The sequence below is a fragment of the Molothrus aeneus genome, chromosome 4, assembly GCF_037042795.1.
Source record: "Molothrus aeneus isolate 106 chromosome 4, BPBGC_Maene_1.0, whole genome shotgun sequence".
Taxonomy (NCBI): Eukaryota; Metazoa; Chordata; class Aves; order Passeriformes; family Icteridae; genus Molothrus; species Molothrus aeneus.
The window spans coordinates 56,946,157-56,964,840 of NC_089649.1; the positions used below are offsets into that span (position 1 = coordinate 56,946,157).

Below are 18,684 nucleotides of genomic sequence, written 5' to 3' on the forward strand. Positions count from 1 at the left end.
TGCAGAAAATCAACCAGTAGGAGAAACCATGCTGAACCCCTGAAAAGGCAGCAATATTGCAGCTGGTTTTTAATGTTCTTGGCAAAACTTGAAACAGTAGACAAAATTTACAGAAAATTTTCAATCTGAGTGTAAAAATATTTAAATAAGAAAGATAAACTTGCCTTCTTCCTCATCTAGAAGATACAAACAAAGGAAAAAAAATTGAATAGAGAAAATGTGATTAGTAATGAACTGTTAGTCATTTCATTATTTCATATAAAAAATAACCTTATGCATTAAAGCACAACAATAACATTCTGAAAGTTACTTGGGGATACAGAGTAATATTTAAAAGTCAGAAAATAACAACAAGTATATACTTGTAGGGTTTTTAAAAAAATCCTTATTACTAACAGGTTTATGTTCTCAATCAGCACACCCTTTATTTAATTTCCGGTATCTCTCCCCCACAATTATACTTTTAGAAGGCCATAAAATCTATGCGAATGCAATATTTACACAAAATTCGCAAGGACACGAGCACGCCCACAAGCACCAATAAAAAACAATTAGGCTTTTCTTAATAAGCATTCAGGCTGGGATTAGGCAGAAGCCAGCATGCAGCCCTGGGGTGTCAGTCAGCAGGTGTGGCTGAGGGCAGGAGCGGCCAGGCCGGCCCGTTTCTCTTACCGCTGCAGACAAACTCGCGCTTCTGGACCTCGGCCACGTTGTGCCCGCGGAGGTGGGACGGGCCCATGCACTGCGTGTAGAGCCCCACGCGCGGCCGCTGCCGCAGCCAGTCCGACAGCCAGGCCAGGTGGCAGTCGCAGTACAGGTTGTTGGAGTGGAGGCGGCTGCACGGAACCAGACACGGCAACACCCTCCCGTTAGGAAGAACAAACAGGAAAGTCGCCAGATTGCCCAGCCCTCCCTTCAGCAAGCTACTGTGGCATTTATTAATTTTTATTCATTAACTTTTTGCATCTTTCATTGAAAGTCTGGGAGTTAGAAGTTAATAAATAAGACTATACAAGCAGCAAAATTATTTTTAATTTGCGGTCTAATTAACTGGAAGAAAAAAGTAGGCTTCCTAATAATTTAACTTTTCGGTAGTTTCCTCTTCCTTGTCTAAAAGAAAGAAGTAAATATATAAAAGATTGAAAGGTGACATAGGACTTTTTAGTCCAGATCTCCATAAATAGAGAGTAAGACAAAAATATCTCAAGAACATTGCCCTAGAGTGGTAATACGATAATGTCAGAAAAAAAGGGTTAATAAAAGATTTTGTTTCCAATTAGATGTATCTGTAAGTCTGGCCATTATTAGTCTCTATAGAAACAGCCTGAAAGATCTCTTTAGGAGGTCATACTCATTTTCTGCTGAACAAGATAGAGTAATAACTCAATATAAAGCACCTTCTTTCACATCTCTTTTCTGATTTCCTCTCTAGTTGTTTAATAGCAGAAAATGGGATTAGCTGCTTTTGGCTGCTAGGGATCTACACTTTAAGCAATCCCTGAAATTAATTAAAAGACCAAATGGAAGCAAGTGATGGAATTAAGAAAGTTGTCTCTTTGTTGGTGTGGTCTGACACAAGACCATGGCTCCTTGCCAAGTGGCAAAAAGCACTTTGCCATTGATAAAATATCAGACAAATGTATTCACTAAATTAGGTAAATTACTCTTCTCTGGCTCTTACATTTTCTTAAACTACCGCAAAGGATGTCCACAGCTATAAATCAAATCGTTACTCGGAATCATCCATAACAGGGACATGCCATTTTGGTCCTTTTTAGCTGAGGTGCTCAATCCTAACTAAATAACTGGAAAGGAAGTGCAGGAAATTCAGAATGCAGACAAAGAGTCTAACTAATCCATTAGAAAATAAATCTGCAAAACAACATGAAATGTGTAACCAACATAAACTAAAATATTAACCAACACCTTTTCACCCCATAAATGACTAGAATTTAAAGGCAATATATTTTCCTGTACTAATTCTTGGGTGGGTGCTTTGCAAATACAGCTCACAATACAGTACACTCATTCACCACAATCTGTGCCCAGCTGTAGGCATGAAGACCATTTCAAATCAGAAGTAATGCCACTGAAATCAGTATAGTTATACAAGCATATTCTGACTGCAAATGGGATGTCGCAGCTATAATCCAGGATTCTGTGTGTCCATTTTATTTTTTTTCTAAAACATATTTTCAGAAAATGAAATATCCTAACCAAAGAAAATGTAAATATTACTAATTTGATTAATTCTATTTTATGGTTGAAAACAGAAACCATATTTGAAAGTTCAAAAAAAGTACAGATTGCACATTTTCAAGACTCAGGCCTGAAAGAACAGAATGAAATTCTATTATCAAACTCTACCTGAGGTAGAGTTTGATAATAGGCCAAAAGCCCATGGTCAGCACTATTTAAGTACTGTTGTATTTGTCCAAGCAAGAATAGTTGCAATTCTGTGGTGAAATCAACAGAACTACCCACTTGTGTGAAGTTCTTCAGTTACAAGCCACATGTTAACCTGGGTGAATAGCCCTACTGATTTCAGAACAGTTGTGCAACTCAACATTGGTAAAAGAAACTAGACAGGTTTTTTGTAAAAGTAATTCTTTAACAGTAACAGCTACTCTTGAGTTCTGATAGAAACATCCCATTCATTCTTAATTCCCACTTCACTGGAAAATCTGTTTAAAAGTGAGTCTCTGGACCAAATCTGGTTTTGCCAGTCAACGCAATCTGGATTTATTTGTAGTCAGTATAAAAATACCAAAACATAATTCTAGCCCATATGACTTGCATACACAGACAATCTTTTCACTGTGCTTTGTTTTAGAAGCCTGAAGTACTCCTCTGACAAAGTCATAACCTCTAAAAATGGGGACCTTATTGTAAATGCTGACACAACTTTAATTATAATAGCACTACCGGATGATGCTATAATTTTATGTTACAAAGAATGTTGGCAAGCCAGTTTAGTTTAATTAGGTCTGCTAGCAGTACAGTAATAAAAGCATAAAGATTTCCCATTTATCACATCTGACAGTCAATCAAAGAATCTCCAATGCTCCAGAATGAAATGTGACCCATTCAAAAGCTCATAGTAAAACAAATCTTTGACTTTCAAAAAACATCAATTTACTTCTTTATATAGCTGTAACATGTAAGAAGAATTCTCCCTGCCCTCGTCTTTTTTTGATGTGAAGGTGAAGCATTTCTGTCACTGAATACAGCATCATGGAAATCCCATTTGGGAAGAGGCCATGAAACTGATTTAAATACTTATTCATTTCATATCCTAAAAAAGCTGATTTAAAAGGATACAACTTCTTTATCTTCTGAGCCACACATGCAGCTTTGGGGTCACTTGTTAGGTTTACCTTTCAGAATGAGCTTCCTCAGACACACACACAGAATTTACACTCGACAATCTCATGAGACAACAATATTTTTTATTTGAGCTTATGCTTGCTTTGCCTCAATGTGTATTGATAGATCCCTGACAAAACTTAATAGGACTAAAAATAAAAATGATAAAAATGGCAGCCAGTTTCAGTGGGACTACTCACAATGTTCTGAGTTTGGGCATATGGTTGAAACTTGCCACGGATAGTCGAGTGATGTTGTTATTGTTGAGAGTGCTGCAAAGCCAAGAAGAAGCATATTAACATCTAAAGAGTTTTGTCACATTTAAAAAAAGGTACAGCTAATGAAAGTCATGGTGTACTGTTTTTAGGAATGTGTATCAGGAAAAAACTCCCTGCTTTTAGTTATATTTTTCCTCCCTGTTGATTTCTCAACAAAATACCATGGTTTTACCATTATCAATCCTAAGTAAGAGGTCACAGTAGCCTAGAATTCACTCAAAAGGAACTTCCACCAATTTGATAATATCTATGGCATTCAAGCCAAACTTGACATTGTGAGGAAAAAAGAGAGTCCTTGGAGAAAATGTCTTGGTTCTAGGATACTGATTTCTCTTTCCAGCTTCTGAGAGTCTGTTTTTTGATGGATGACACAAGACCTGAATGGTTTTTTCCCAAGAATTTTAGAAAATATTAACTCTGGGCTGTGCTTGGCTTTTATAGGGAATGAGTTACTATAGATGATCTAGAGCTGCATGAACATTAGGGGAGTTTCCAATATGATAGGTGTCAGGAAATGTAACACTTTAGCAAACTAGCAATTTATATTTTAGACAAAGTGTTGGGAAATTGAGATAGGAACCGGGAACAAATCTAAGCCAATTCTTGGCTACAGAGTTTGTTATACTCATTACACATAGTTTGTAAAGATTCAGAAACTTTATGAATTAACTTGCAGTTAAATATTGTCTTTAGGCTGCAAATAAAATGCAAACAAGCTTTACTCCAAAAAAAGGAAGCAAGCAATAGAATTTACAGATTTGACTTAGAGATTACTCATGTAAGCAGAATGGATAATGAGATCTATGTAACCAGAACAGTAATAAATAATAACTCCCACTGAAAAAAAGCTTTTCTCCCTTTTGAAAAAGAAACTATTTTCCTTTTTCCTTCTTTTTTTTAACCAAAAACTGTAACTTGCTCCTATTTTGAACAAATTATTTGTACAGTCTGATCTTGAAACACAGCAAGGTAAAATCACAGCACCCTGACCAGGATCAGGCTATATATCTCCACATTAACCAAGCAATTAATTACTGGTGCAATGTGCAGCATTTTACCTTTGTGTTCTTACTCATTCCATGTACTAAATCTTTCTTTTGCTGTGCATAAGGGATCTCCCCTGTGTGTTCTTAGGGATACATATACTGAAAGAAGAATAATAGAAAAAAAACCCAAAAAAAAAACCCAAACAAGTAAATAGAGGAATTATGCCCCTTTTCAAAACAAAATTGTGCCCCTTTTCAATAACAAAAATAAAAATGGCCAATGTACTGGGTACATCCATAAAAGGTGTCTTAATGGATAAATGTCAGTAAATTGTGGCAGAGTTTTTTTACAATGTCCACATGGTAAATGATGGCTCCCACAGTACTTCCTGCATAACTTCTTACAAGATTTAAAAATAATATATTTTCAATGAAGGGAAATCAGCCAGTATTTCCATAGCTCTTAAGAGAAGGCGAATCTACAAATGTTTTAATTTCCAATTCTGGCTGTTTGATGTTTGCCTTGCTACTTTGTATATATATAAGCTATTAATTTTTTCAGAGTAAAGAAAACTAAATATAGGAATAGATGTAAGGGATACATATGGAATTAAATTATTGTTACAGCTATTCCTCTGTAATGATAAAAATGCTTAATTTCATAATAGAAATGTAATTTTAAAAAGTTGGCTCAATACTTTTACTTAAATGTTATATCCTATAGCAAAGACTGTGATGACTGACTTGTTTCCATTTTGTAGACACTTTCCATTTTTTTTAACATGTCAGTGTTATATTTTCCCCATAGTCTTTTTCCCAAATATAGCAGATTTCCCTTAGGAAAAAAAAAAAAAAAACAAAGACAAAGGAAAACTAACACAGAAATTAATGGAGAGGAATATTCAGGCTATTTTGTATCTTTAACACTAACAGCCTCTAAAAATATACAATTATTTAACCAAGTTATAAGATTTGCTACTTTGGTAATCATTTCAAACTGCTACTGAACAGGATTGCAATCTATTTAAAAGCTTTACCTCAAACTTGAAGTTTGAAGTAATATCCACTTTCTCTGCTCAGTGACTCCAAATGAAAACAATATGAATAGTCTTATTTGCTACTCAGTGAATATACAGTATGGTCTGATCTACACAGTTTTCATTCTTTAAGCCATATGTAAAGGAACCTTAATTAGATACAAAACCTTAATTAACCTCAATTTCTTAAAATGCCATAAATCTTTACAAAATTTTTATCACATAGCATAATTCAAGACAGCAAACAGTCGTGTATTTGAACAATGCTAATAGATTATGTATGTTCATTCACAAAAATTCCAACTACCTAGTTTTCAGCAGACTGTTATTTTAGAAGTTTCTTTCCTCTTTTTCTACTCATTGAAATCAGTGTAAAAATTGCACCCCTGACCTCAACTGTAAGAATGACCTTTCAAGAACACTAAAATTGCAAGCATTAAAAAATGCACAAAACATTGTATTTATTTATTTTTTAATAAACATTTAACCCTTGCACTTGTAAAGAAAGGCTCACATTAAGAAAAAAACCAAAACAAAACAAAACCAAACCATAGCAAGCAGATTGAGCCATCATTGGAAAAAATATTCTGTCACATATAAGAGTTCCAATTATAAAAATATCCAAGAACATCACATTTACTGACAGACAACAATTCACCAACTTAACAATTAGATGTAGTATTGAACCTACACTATATTTTACATGGCTTTATACCAGAGTTAACAATAGGCTTGTTATTCTATGACTGAAAAAAAAAAAATCAAATTTGGCTGCCAGTTTCATTCACCCATAAGTAAAACCAACTACTGTTTAATAATAAAAAACTTTTACCACCAGCTCCTCACATACTCTTTGGTTTCTTAGACATGCAGACACTATTGCCAGAGAAGCTTCTGTTCTTCAGAATATTTAAAAAAAACCCCAAATAACCCAAACACAACAAAACCCATTTCCTCACCATCCTCAAGTTGTGATTTAGCATGTATGATTCAAATTAACATGAAGTAACTCAGTGATACACAAATTCTTTCCTTTTTCTTAATGAAGAAAATCCAAATAAAATGTGTCACTTTGACTGACAGAGCAAATATTTCAGGAATGTGTCCTGTGCCTCAGATTCTTTGAGAACTAAGGCACTTTGCTCATTACAGTAACTATTCTCAGATGATAATTTTGTTACCTTTAACCTCACTGATAGCCACTTGAAGAAAGTGAAGAAAAAAGTATGCAAAGAAGTGTTACAAAAATAATCTTCTGTGACACAAAAAAGATATTTTCTTTGACATACAAATGTATTTACACACATAAAACTTAAAATGTTTTAAAAAAAAGCTATTGACATGGACATGCTAAACATCTTAACATCTAGCAGTAATATTTGCTATAAAGTGCCTCTTTGAAAAATTCCAGATTGTGAAAGAGATATAGCATATTGTTCCTTACACTGAGTCTCAGTGATCAAAAGATCAAACTGATGATGAGTATACAACAAACACAATTATGAAATGTTCAGTACATCAACAGTAATGGATAATGTACAAAATTAATTGGGTTCATTAATACTGCTGCCCTTCCCCTTTTTAAAATGAAATATATTCTTTTCTTGCAGTTTCTGTCAATGGCTTTTTTATTATTATTATGTTTAATGGCTGTCTTGGAGAGTAAAAGAGTATCCATGCCTCTCCATATCTTCTTACCATTTTATAGCACATCACAGTGGATTATTTTAAGACATCTTTTCACTAGAGCATCCTGACACCAGGCTGCAGCTTGCAGATAAGCTGCTACATTAGCACTCCCCAGATACTGAGCTCTCACTACGGGTAAGAGATACAAGGAATACTTACAGCACTTCCAGGTCACGCAGAGCCCTGAACGCCCCATCTTCAATGCAGCTGATCTGGTTGTAATCCAGTTGCCTGTTAAACAGATTAGGAAGGCATTTGTAAGGGAGAGGCGTGCTGGCAAGGCGAGGTGAAAGGGAAGCCTCCCGAAGGGGTGGCAGAGGCCGGCCACGCGAGCGGAAAGGCTCTGGCCATCGCTGCCACCGCTCGGGCTGCCGCACGCACGGCGCTGGCCTGCACTCTGCCACCGAAATCCCTTTTTGTTCTCAACTGGCTGCGCAGAACAGCAGCACTGGGAAAGCTCCAGTAAATAATAACTGCACCTTATATTAAATGCCAAAGGAATGCAATTTCATTACATCAAGAAAAGCTATCCATTAAAAGCTCTCAGCGTCATCTCGCTGAAACAATTTCATTAAGGTAAAGGACGGTAAATCACTTAATGTCACACGCATCCCCTCGGTGACCTAACAGAATCCATTTATCAGAGCAGCCCAGCTGCATGTTAATTCCACCCGCCGCAGCAGGGACCAGGGACAGACACCAGTTTTAGGGGTCTCCCTGCGTGTGTGTGCATGCCTGGAGCAGGTGGGAGGTGTTACCCCCGGGTTTCCAGGGGATTTACAGTAATTACCTCCTGGAATATGTCTACATGTGGAAATAACAGTGTCCGAGGCATTTACAGACCTGTTTACTTATCTCCTTTAGTTCTGCTTCAAATGAAAGTAGTGTTTCTGCTGTAACCTTCAGTATCTGGTTTTCTACAGACTTTGTTCTGTCTGCAATTATATGCAGATAGCATGTTGTAATGGAGCACTCGAATCCTAGACATAAAACTCAGCAATCCATCCCATACATTATTAATCCTTAAGTATGAAGTTATGAAAAATTTAGATTCGTTTCTCTGAAGATGAATATTACCTTTTCAATTCAAAACATTGATACAGCACATATAGCCCAATTAAAAATGTCTGCTTAAATTAACAACCATGCAGACATAAAATCACACTTTCTCTACTCATAAAAGCTTTTCCTATAAATACTGTAATGTCTTATGCATTTCAGGGCATGACTTGCAAAGCAGAGATGATAAAAAACCTCACTTTAAAAACTTCTCCAAGCTGGTAGCTTGTCAGTGTCAAATAATATATATGAGTAAATGTGTGTGAACAATACTAAGAAAATGAACAAAATACAAATGAACTCTGCCCTTCTATCTTCAATTATATATTAGCTAGCAGGGCTAATGACACTTCTACTAAAGCATTTTCTGTGATTTTTCTGAATCTATGACAACATTTTACTTTATTAATAAAACATCAGAAGCATTGCTGAATGTAATGTACCAACTTCTATAAAGTTATTCTAGTTTCATCTGAATTACTACTACAAGGGAATAAAATATTGTCATAATTGTAACAGTGTCGGTGTTTCTGAAAATGCCAATTGTCATAATTGTAACAGCGTTTCTGTGTATTGAAAGCTAAATGCAAACTATCAGTTGCTGAATATGATCTTTAATCATTTTGGTGCAATGTTACAACACCAGTGCTGCAGTGTTGGAATACTTAGGTCTACTTTCTAAGGCTTCTTCAATTTTTAGTAATGAATTTCATTTAACAATTAAGCTAATAGCCTTTTTATTTTAAAATGGTAAAATATATACACAGTATAACCTCTCAAACAATTTATCAAAGCTATTTAAATTACTCCAATGGCATGAAATGTTACCCTTGACACAATACAAAAGAGAAATTGTTTCCAGACAAATTGGAAAAATCTTTTAATGCCATCAAATTTGCCTAATGCAGTCTGCAGGTTAATCTGTAAAAGGGTGAGCTGCATGTTTGCCCATATCTTATTATCCTTAGCTGTCAATGTATAAATCAGTGCTGACACAGCTTCTTCTAAATCATCCCCATTATACACAAAGGAAAATCTTTTAAAACCGAGAAAGCACTTGAGCAAATCTTGTCCTACACAAGCTGAAAGGCAGATTTCTTCCACCAGACTGGCAGCAGTTGTGGTGATCCTGAAAACTTTTGGACTTCCTTTAATGAGTCACCATGATCACTACCTTAGTGAAGGGTGAGTTGTTTCCATTTAAATCTTCTTACCAGAAAGGTTACTCTGCTTGCACTGAGCTAATGAATTGGTTTCAGTATGAGGCAGGGAAGTTTGCAGATGGTAGTGGAAAAATATTCCCTAGTTTTAAAAATTACTGTCTTTGAAAAACGCTACCGTCTTTATGCTTTAGATTATTTTCCATCAGTTACAACTATGATATAAAAATGATTAGACACACACCATGAAGAACAATTGGTGTGATATATATATATATATGTATTTATTTTTTAAGCTATGAAAGGGACATGACTTTGAAGACTGTGTGATTGGCTTTAATAGCAATTTATGGTAAAAGTAAAGGTTAAGGGTAAGGATACCCACACTACATATATGACCCAAATAGAAAGTTAGACAATATTTCATAACCAGTGTAACATTAACTTATGAAGTCCTTCTAACAGATATACTGAAGCAATGTGATTGTGTGTTTTGATAAAACTGGTTCTCAGTAGCAAGTATGTATTAAGCTATGTCTTAAATAGACATAGAAATTAAAAATTATATTTTTATCTAATTTTAAGTTACGTTCTTTTGTTTATTTTTAGTATGACCACACATAAAAATCTCCAGTACCATAACGAAACCTTTCTCACCATTAAGCTATTGAGTATACCAATAACCCTAATTCCATCTTAGAAGGTTTTTTTTTTTCCCCCAAGAGCTGTTGTTCTTCTTTTCAAATTATTAGAACACTCTGAGGACCAAAGCTGAACAGAGATGGACCAGCAACTCTGGCCCATTCTCATCCTTCCCCTCTCCCCAGTTTATCATCTGTCTGCCTGCTCCACCTCCATTTTGGGTCTTTTCTACGTGGGATCTCTCCATGCTTTTGTAACGCTGCTGTTCCTTTCTGCCTCCAACATTCACAAAGCTTCAGCAGTGCCATTCCTGTGAAGCTCATAAAATACTAAACAACAGTTGTCACATTCAAAATACTTCCACCATCACAGAGAATTAACTGGATTTTACACCTGTGTCTGCAGCATTACCTGGGTATTTTCTGTACGAAATAATCTAACTGAATTAATCTACTGCTGCTTAAAATGCCAATGTTTATGTGAGTTTAGCAATAAGAACTAGTAAGAATAATAAGCATTCAACTAATAATATGTTTACTGTATGATGTTTTATATTTATTGCTCTTATGCTGTAGAAACATGTTGCTAACTTATATTTTCTTCCCTTCTGGCATATGTTGTCTACCAGATAATGATAAATAAATATCTTAAAATAAACCTTGTTATCCCACAAGAAGAACATTTAATGACTAACAGAAGATGCTGCATACATTTAAAAACTACTACCCTCATACAGGAAAAATCTGTCATCTGACTCTTGACAGAGAAAACATCCTTTACTCATTCCTAGAAAGCTGAAAGTAGGAAAAATTCAAACGATTGTCTGCTTTACTCTCCTGTTCTTCACAGTTTGAAGACATTTTGTGGTCCTTTGCAAGAGCTACTTTTTTCAACAGAGCTATGATTCCTATTTCTTATTTCTCAATCTCAATGTCATGACAAATCAATAATTTCAGAGGAATTAGTTAAAAATTATGTAAAAAAAATCATGCCAGAATTTATTTATTTTTTATCAAACTTCAAAGAACTGCTTGTTTCCCATGACTGTCAATATTTACATCCAAGTAATGCATACTTGCTGAACAAACTAGAAGTTTTAGAAACGAAAAGATTTATAGTTCAATTGCTCAGTCCTCTGAAAATTGTCTAGCACTCTACTTGGTTAATCTCAGAATTATCTTATGGGAGGAAAATGATACCAAATAAAAGTAAAAATTAAACAAAAGAATGTCATCAAAAGGAGCATGAATAAAAAATTAAAAATCTATATGTTATATGATTCAAAGATATTATCAGATTAATAAGAAATAACTTTTTAAAAGAAAACAAAACTTTAAAAATATTATTGAAATGCTATTTATTTTAACTATCAGTAAGAACAAGTTGTTTTGTTTTTTTTTCCCAAAGGCCACAGGGTCACCAACCTGCTTGGCAACAAGAGGTTTAGGAGGCACTAGAAAAGTATATCTATTCTTTCCTTCATGGCTTCAGAGCTATTTTTTATTGTAATAAAAATCTTAAGCATACACAGAATGTATTTCACTACACCCTGTGAAAATCCTTCTTTATGTAAACTTGAAATGCAGGTGGCTGAACAGACTAGCAGTCCAATTGAGATTTCCTGCAAGAGCAAGCATGAGAAATATTGAATTCTAGATTATTTAAGCATATCTTAGACAAGCAATGTATTTAGAACAGCACTTGTACAGATGAATAGACAACTATACTTCCAGTTGCAGTAGAATATTATGAGTGATCTGAGAAGAAATAAGTAATGAGAACATCAGCAGGAATCTCCTTTTCAACTACTAATAATTGGAATTTTAAAAAGTCCAATCATTCCCAAAAATAATTAATACAAAATTCATTTATGTCTCTAGTGGCAGCTTTAAATGTTTCACAATCAGCATAAAAGAGGCATAAGGGCAACAACAAGTAATCTCAATCAAATTTTTGGACAAAGCTTAGTAAAATGAGAAGGACTTAGATTGGGTGCTGGTAACTGCCTCCCTCTTCACTAATTCTTCATTTTCCCAGGCAATTTAATGTGTTTAACATTGCTCTGCAGCCTTTATCCCTGCCATGACAGCTACAGTCTCCTCCACTTGCTGGAAAGAAACGGACGCAAATGAACACAAAGAAGAGAAATGAAGGCCGAGAGCATGACAAGAAAAACAGGGCACAAGATCCTTGTATGAGATATGATGAAAATGTGCCCTACTATTTTTGTAACATTTTAGATTGTACATATTTAGCATCACAATTCCACCATGATATTGGTGTATTCCTTTCCATCCTCTGCCAGGCATCGATTATACAGAGAAAGAGAAAATTGGAATCTTATAAAATTTTACACACTTGAAATGGAAAAGTCATAAGGCAAAAATCTACTCAAAAGGAGAGCATAGCACTATTGTTCTTTCAGTGGTGCCTTAAATATGTTAGTAACTCAGTTATTTTTCTTCCTAATTCAACCAGCTTCAAAAACAACCCCATTTAAGCTTGCAATCTGGGCACCTAAAGCATTTTCTTACCATCTTAAATACAAACAAAATTCCTGAAGTTGAGAAAATTTAAAGAATCTTTCTCATCCAGTTTGAGTACTATATCACCGTTGAGGGTTATGAAACATTCATTAACATGTCTATTAAAAAATCTGTGTTTAGTTTCCCATTTATATGATAATTTCTGTTTATTTTGTAAAAAGTAGATGCCACTGTCTTCTCTGAAGAATCTAATATCTTGGTGAATACTCTTCTCCCTGAAAAATTTGCAAGTTAGGGGTAACTTTAGGAATTGTATTTTCAGAATTTCACCCTAATTGCTCTCAAGTCTCAGATCAATAGCTATAGTGTATGGAGTGTATTGCTCTTTAAGTCATTCAAGAATACTTCCTTGAATAGAAAAACTGAGACTTTGACACACTGTAGATATTATGTTTACTACATTTGAACTGCCAAAATGATGGATACTGGATTTCTAGTCTGGACCTACTACAACATAAGCTTCTCCCAATTTTTGTCACTTTTACTGAATAACTTAATACTTTACAAACAACTGGGCTGCATTGGTGAGAGTGAAGCCAGGGACACTGGCATTTTTGAGATGACTTCTGAGTTTGTGAGATGGCACCTAGGGTTGGCCTCTCCAGTAGAAGACAGAGTCAAACAGGGCCACAAGAATTGGGTTGAAGCAGATAACATTTGGGGATGGTCTGCAAGAAATGCATTTGTTTGGCTGTTAGAGAGAGGGGAAAGGGGGAATTTTATTGCTGTTTACAGTTGCCTCAAGTGAGAATACAGACAGAGCCAAACTCTTCTCACTTCTAAGACGAAAGGCATAACAAATTGGAAACTGGGTAATTCCAATTAGATGTAAATTACATTTCTGAAGCCTGAATGTTTCTCAGAGTTTGTTACTCTTTTTGCTACAAGGGTGTGGCAGGTTGCCCACGTTGTCAATTCTCATAATGTGTTGCCCATTTTGCTTTTTATCTTCTACAGAATCTACATTAAGATGAGCATTAAGATGTCTGGAAAGAAAGCACCATGGATGCATTTTATGGAAACTAGACAGCTTCTTCTGAGAAACATCAAGAGGACTCTAGAGCTAACATGCTGCAGGAGGTTATAGTGGTATTATCAAACTTATAGGAAGCAGCTTCCGTCAGATTATCTGAGCTAACATCTCATTCCTTTTGCTCTGCAAAGACTAAGAAGTATACAATAAGATTTTCAATAAGTTTTCCAAAATACTATTTTTACCATAATTTTTCCAAAATATTCCAATTACAGATTCAGAAGGAAGGTATTTGGTGAAAATGAGAGAATGGTGAGTCTCCATTCAGGAACATAAAATATTTTATCAGGTCAAATTCTGTGAAATCGGTTTGAAATCGGTTAACCACTATTAAAATAACTTAATAGAGCTACTGTTCTGGATGGTTATCAATCATTCCATGTTTAAAGAAAAGGTTCAGTAATTTAAATTGAAACTGATGTAATTGCAATTGTTACACATTTTTTATAATATATATATATATATATATATATATATATATATATATATATATTACAATATGCTCTAATAGAGGTTTCTTTTCTCTTTGCACCTTTACCTATCTCATAGATGAGTTTGGAAGAGATACATCTTTAACATTATGCTAAGCTACTAGGTTATTTCTAGAAGAAACGTCCAAAACTAGAACAAATATGGAATTCTACTTAGGACAATTCTTATTAAGGATATACAAGTATTTGGTTCCTGGACCTTAGGTTAATCACCTTCATAGACTCATAGAATCATTTAGGTTGGAAAAGACCTCTAAGATCATGGAGTTCAACTGTAAACCTGACACTGCCAAGTCCACTGCTCAATCCTGCCTCTTAGTGCCACATCTACATGTTTTTGAATACCTCCAGTTTATGATGACTCAATCTCTTCCCTCAGCCACCTATTTCAAAGCATAAAATAATTTTTGGTGGAGACTTATTCCTCATATCCAATCTAAACTTCCACTGGTGCTACTCTAGGGCATTTCTTCTTGGGAAAGAGACTGACACACACCTGGCTACAACCTCCTGACAGATGAATTCCTGTTTGAACAGTGATGTCTTCTATACCTGTCACTTATCAGTTGTCGCCCTAATTTTCTTAAACAATGAAATACAACTTGTAAAATTCTTGCTATACCTTTCTTCTCTAAGACCAAGGCTAAATGGAAGGCTGGGGTTTGTCTCCTCCCCAAAGATTCTGGAAAAGCACAACAGCCTGATTTGCAGAAAAATGCAGGCTTCTTGTAGCCAGATCTCTTTTTGACCATGCACAGCGGTGGGACTAGTTCTGAATAAAAACTCATAAACTGTCAATTAAATAGAGTAACAGAGCTACCCAGAGGATCACAAGCATTTGCATGTTTTTGAACACAACAGAGTTGAACGTAATGATTTTTTCCACTGAGGTATGATAGAATTTCATTTCAGGGAAGAACTGTAGTAGGCCACATTCTTGGGCATTCTGCTAAATCTTCAAAAAGACATTTTCCTCACCAATTTTTGTGCAGTGCTGCAGGCAGCAGAATGGATTCCATCACAGGCAGACAGAAAAGTGAAGGGCTTCCTAGCCCATCCTCTGCTACTGAGGATACATCAATCACAGAGCACTCCTGTTTTCAAAGCAATACAACTAGATGTTTGTCTTTCTATTTTAGCAATGGCAACTTCAATTAATAAATTTTTTTCAGCAGGAATAACATGAAAGCCTCCTATAACCTAATATTTCCCTATATTTATTGATGCCACATTATATAGCAATCATACTTTTTCACAGCAGCATCACTCTGGAAGCTCCATAGTCTTTCTGAAACCTATTATTGTATGTCCTCTGTCTTTGCTGGCTGTTTGTAAGTCATGAGTCCTTGGCTTACAGTAGGGGTTGAAGCTTTTGAATGCATAACCTATTGTTTCCTACTACAGAAGTTCATCACAGTCTTCAGGTTGTTCGGTTTGTCCAACCCACTAAACTGCCTTACTACTCTGAACAGAAAGTAAAAAAGTTACTGCTTTGCTTTGTCTTGAAACTCACATATTTCCACATTTAGAAACCATAAGAATTCAAAACCTGTCCATGAACTTCAAAGTCACTATCTCCAGGAAAGTATCTTTCTTTCAGAAAAGACAACAGAAGAAAACTGAGCAAGTAAAATATTCACATGAGTATAAAAACATATGCTAGCAAAACTAGATAATAGCATGACTTGTCTTTCTTTATGCAAGCAAACAAAAGACAAACTTTTAAAACCAAGGCAAAATGATTTTTTCCACATGAAACCATAAAATATTTCAAATTGCCTGACTTTCAAATATTTAACTCAGTTTTATACACTAATAGTTATAATGACATATTGTCTTCAACTTATTTCAATTTTTTACATTTCCATAAGGCAATTTGAGGATGTTTAAGATCCGTTAAAGTATTTTGCACAAACAAATGATATCAGTGTTATGCAGATATTCCTCAAGCAGCTATAACAGTTCTTAGAAAAAAGATATCTGATACAAAAAAAAAAAAAAAAAAAAAAAAGAGCAGTGTATCTACAAAGCATTATCATCAGAATATATGGAAGGAAGAAAATACTTACAGATTTTTTATGTCTACCGCTCCTCGGAATGCTTTCCTTGGTATTGCTTGAATCTGATTTTCACTAAGATCACTAAGAAAAAAAATATAAATGTAAAAGTGCTATATATATTTAGTTTCATGTATAACAAAAAAAAATTCAGCCATTATGGTTCAGTCAATATTTCCAATGAAGCTTATTTTATTACATTAATTGATTTGTAACTGAAGAAAAGAAGTAGCAATAATAGTCAAAAATGTTTATCTCTGTCACACTAGGCAGTTCCTTTAGAAAATAACAACATATATGCCAAAAAATAATTAAAAAAACAGTGGAAGTGTTTTCACTTTTCAACCATTCCAAATCCATGTTTGATAGTATATTCAGCTTTATGTAAGGAAGACTGAAATTCAGCAAATAGAACAAATAGTGAGCTACTGAGAAACAACAATGAAGCTGTGTAGTATCTGAGATCAATATGTTTCTGACTTTTGTTTCAGTGTCAAGCATCATATATTTTAAAAGAAGGAATTAAAATACATTCTGCAGCAGAATCTAATATTCCTCCCCAAAATCCCTGTACGATCAACTGTATCATGTCACCTGAAATTATTATCTTTTACAAAAGAAAAATACTATTAAAATGCTTATAAAATTATTGTTCAGTAGTGGTTTTTTGCTATCAGTATGAATAAACAGCCCTTTATTTTTTCTGAAATACAGACCCATTTTTGTCTCTACACAGGGATTTTAAGTCCATTTGCACAGCAGTTTTCTTATAGTTAACTAGATTTCATTTTGCTAAAACCAACCCAGGATCTTTACTCTAAAAGCACAGCAAATGCAATTCAGATCCTAGCAGAAGTTTCTCTACCTTGAGATTTGGAGACATCTTTAGAGGACGTTTTTCAGAAAGAATTTTTAGAGAAACATGGCAAAACTGTGCACGGAATTAAGAGATATAGCTCAGATCAAGTGAAGAAGCAAGAATCATTAGACATAAGAAGTCATGCTTTTGATATATTCTCTCTCTAAAATGTAATCTAGCATGAGCTCATATTTCCAGTTCTGAGCAATCACTCCTGAAGATCCCTTTCAGATTTATGAACTTGCAAAACACAATTTGAGGACTTTATAAAACCCCGTTTTCCCCAACTTTAACAAAATTTATATCAATGTAATTATTTTGAATATGATTCCACATACATTGCAGCAATTTTGTATGATCCAATTCATTGTTAATTTATGGAAAATCACTTTCTATTTACTAAATCTTTCATAGTTCATGCACCTAATTGCACTGCAATATCTTGCAAAATATACTTAAAACTAGACCCAATTTTAGTATTATTAATCATGTGTGAAAAAAGAGAATTTGTGAGCTGTAATTTAATTTTCAAGCCACCTAAGTAATCTTGAAATGGGATATGACTGTACTGCTCTGACAATAAATTCAGTGGCAATGAATGAAAAAGCAGCCTTCAGCATTTGTTACGGTAACATGATTTAACAGCCTACTTCCTTGGAAAAAAATTCTCTTATAAGCATAAAACGCAAATATCTATATTTACATTTCTGTCTAATTGACTAATACATTTTACCTGTATAAAAACTGTGTGTGAAGTGGCTAAGCTAGCAGTAGTGATTTGTATCATGATGAGTGATTAGTTTATAACACAGATATATGTATATATCTATGTGAGCCACTGCTGTACCCGTAAATATTTACTACAGGAGATAATGGGCAATGGTGCATTAAGCTTTTCATGGCATTTGATAGAGTATCATCACTCACCATTTTATATAATTGAAAAAGTGAAAGATGAGTAATATTGAGGCCAAATGTAAATTATTTTTAAAAACCCAACAGAAAATATCAATGTTCAAAATCTTTGTTTCCGTGGGAAATTTTGGCACAAACACAAGGACTTACAAGTGACAGTCACTGTGCCAGGTCCCTCAATAGCCAATACACAGAGGCATTGTGCACAGGTATGTCTGGGTGTATGCAAATGCAAAAGACACGAGACAAACTAATTGCAGGCTAGATTTACTGCTGGGTCAGCAGAGTCAACACCATTTCCCTGTAGCACAAGCTCAAGCAGACTGAAGTATAGTGTTCCCTGGTAATTTTAGCTAATTTCAAATGTAAACTACTTGACTGAAAAGGTTCCCAGCCTTGCTGAACAAGGCATTGTTTAAAGCATACATTTAAATGCAGAGAGCTAGGTAAGATCGGCAAATGTTGTTTTCCAAAAGTAATTTTTTTGCAATGCATCAGCTGGTTCGGGAAACTTGGAACTGTTTCTGTAACAAAAGTGTAAGTTCATTTCCACACTGCTAAATTCT

The 18,684-nt window shown here is 34.7% G+C and overlaps 1 protein-coding gene across 7 annotated transcripts in view; it reads right to left on the reverse strand.

The window, feature by feature from the left end:
• The window catches only part of SLIT2 (slit guidance ligand 2), a 258,782-nt gene that overhangs the window by 92,943 nt on the left and 147,155 nt on the right, over positions 1 to 18,684 (reverse strand). For all 7 annotated transcript variants that reach the window (XM_066548563.1, XM_066548566.1, XM_066548564.1 and 4 more), the window contains exons 5-8: positions 16,357 to 16,428; positions 7,516 to 7,587; positions 3,567 to 3,638; positions 673 to 836 (exon numbers count right to left, since the gene is read on the reverse strand). In XM_066548563.1, the coding sequence (XP_066404660.1) occupies positions 673 to 836; positions 3,567 to 3,638; positions 7,516 to 7,587; positions 16,357 to 16,428 (380 nt within the window). The remainder of the gene's footprint in view (positions 1 to 672; positions 837 to 3,566; positions 3,639 to 7,515; positions 7,588 to 16,356; positions 16,429 to 18,684) is intronic.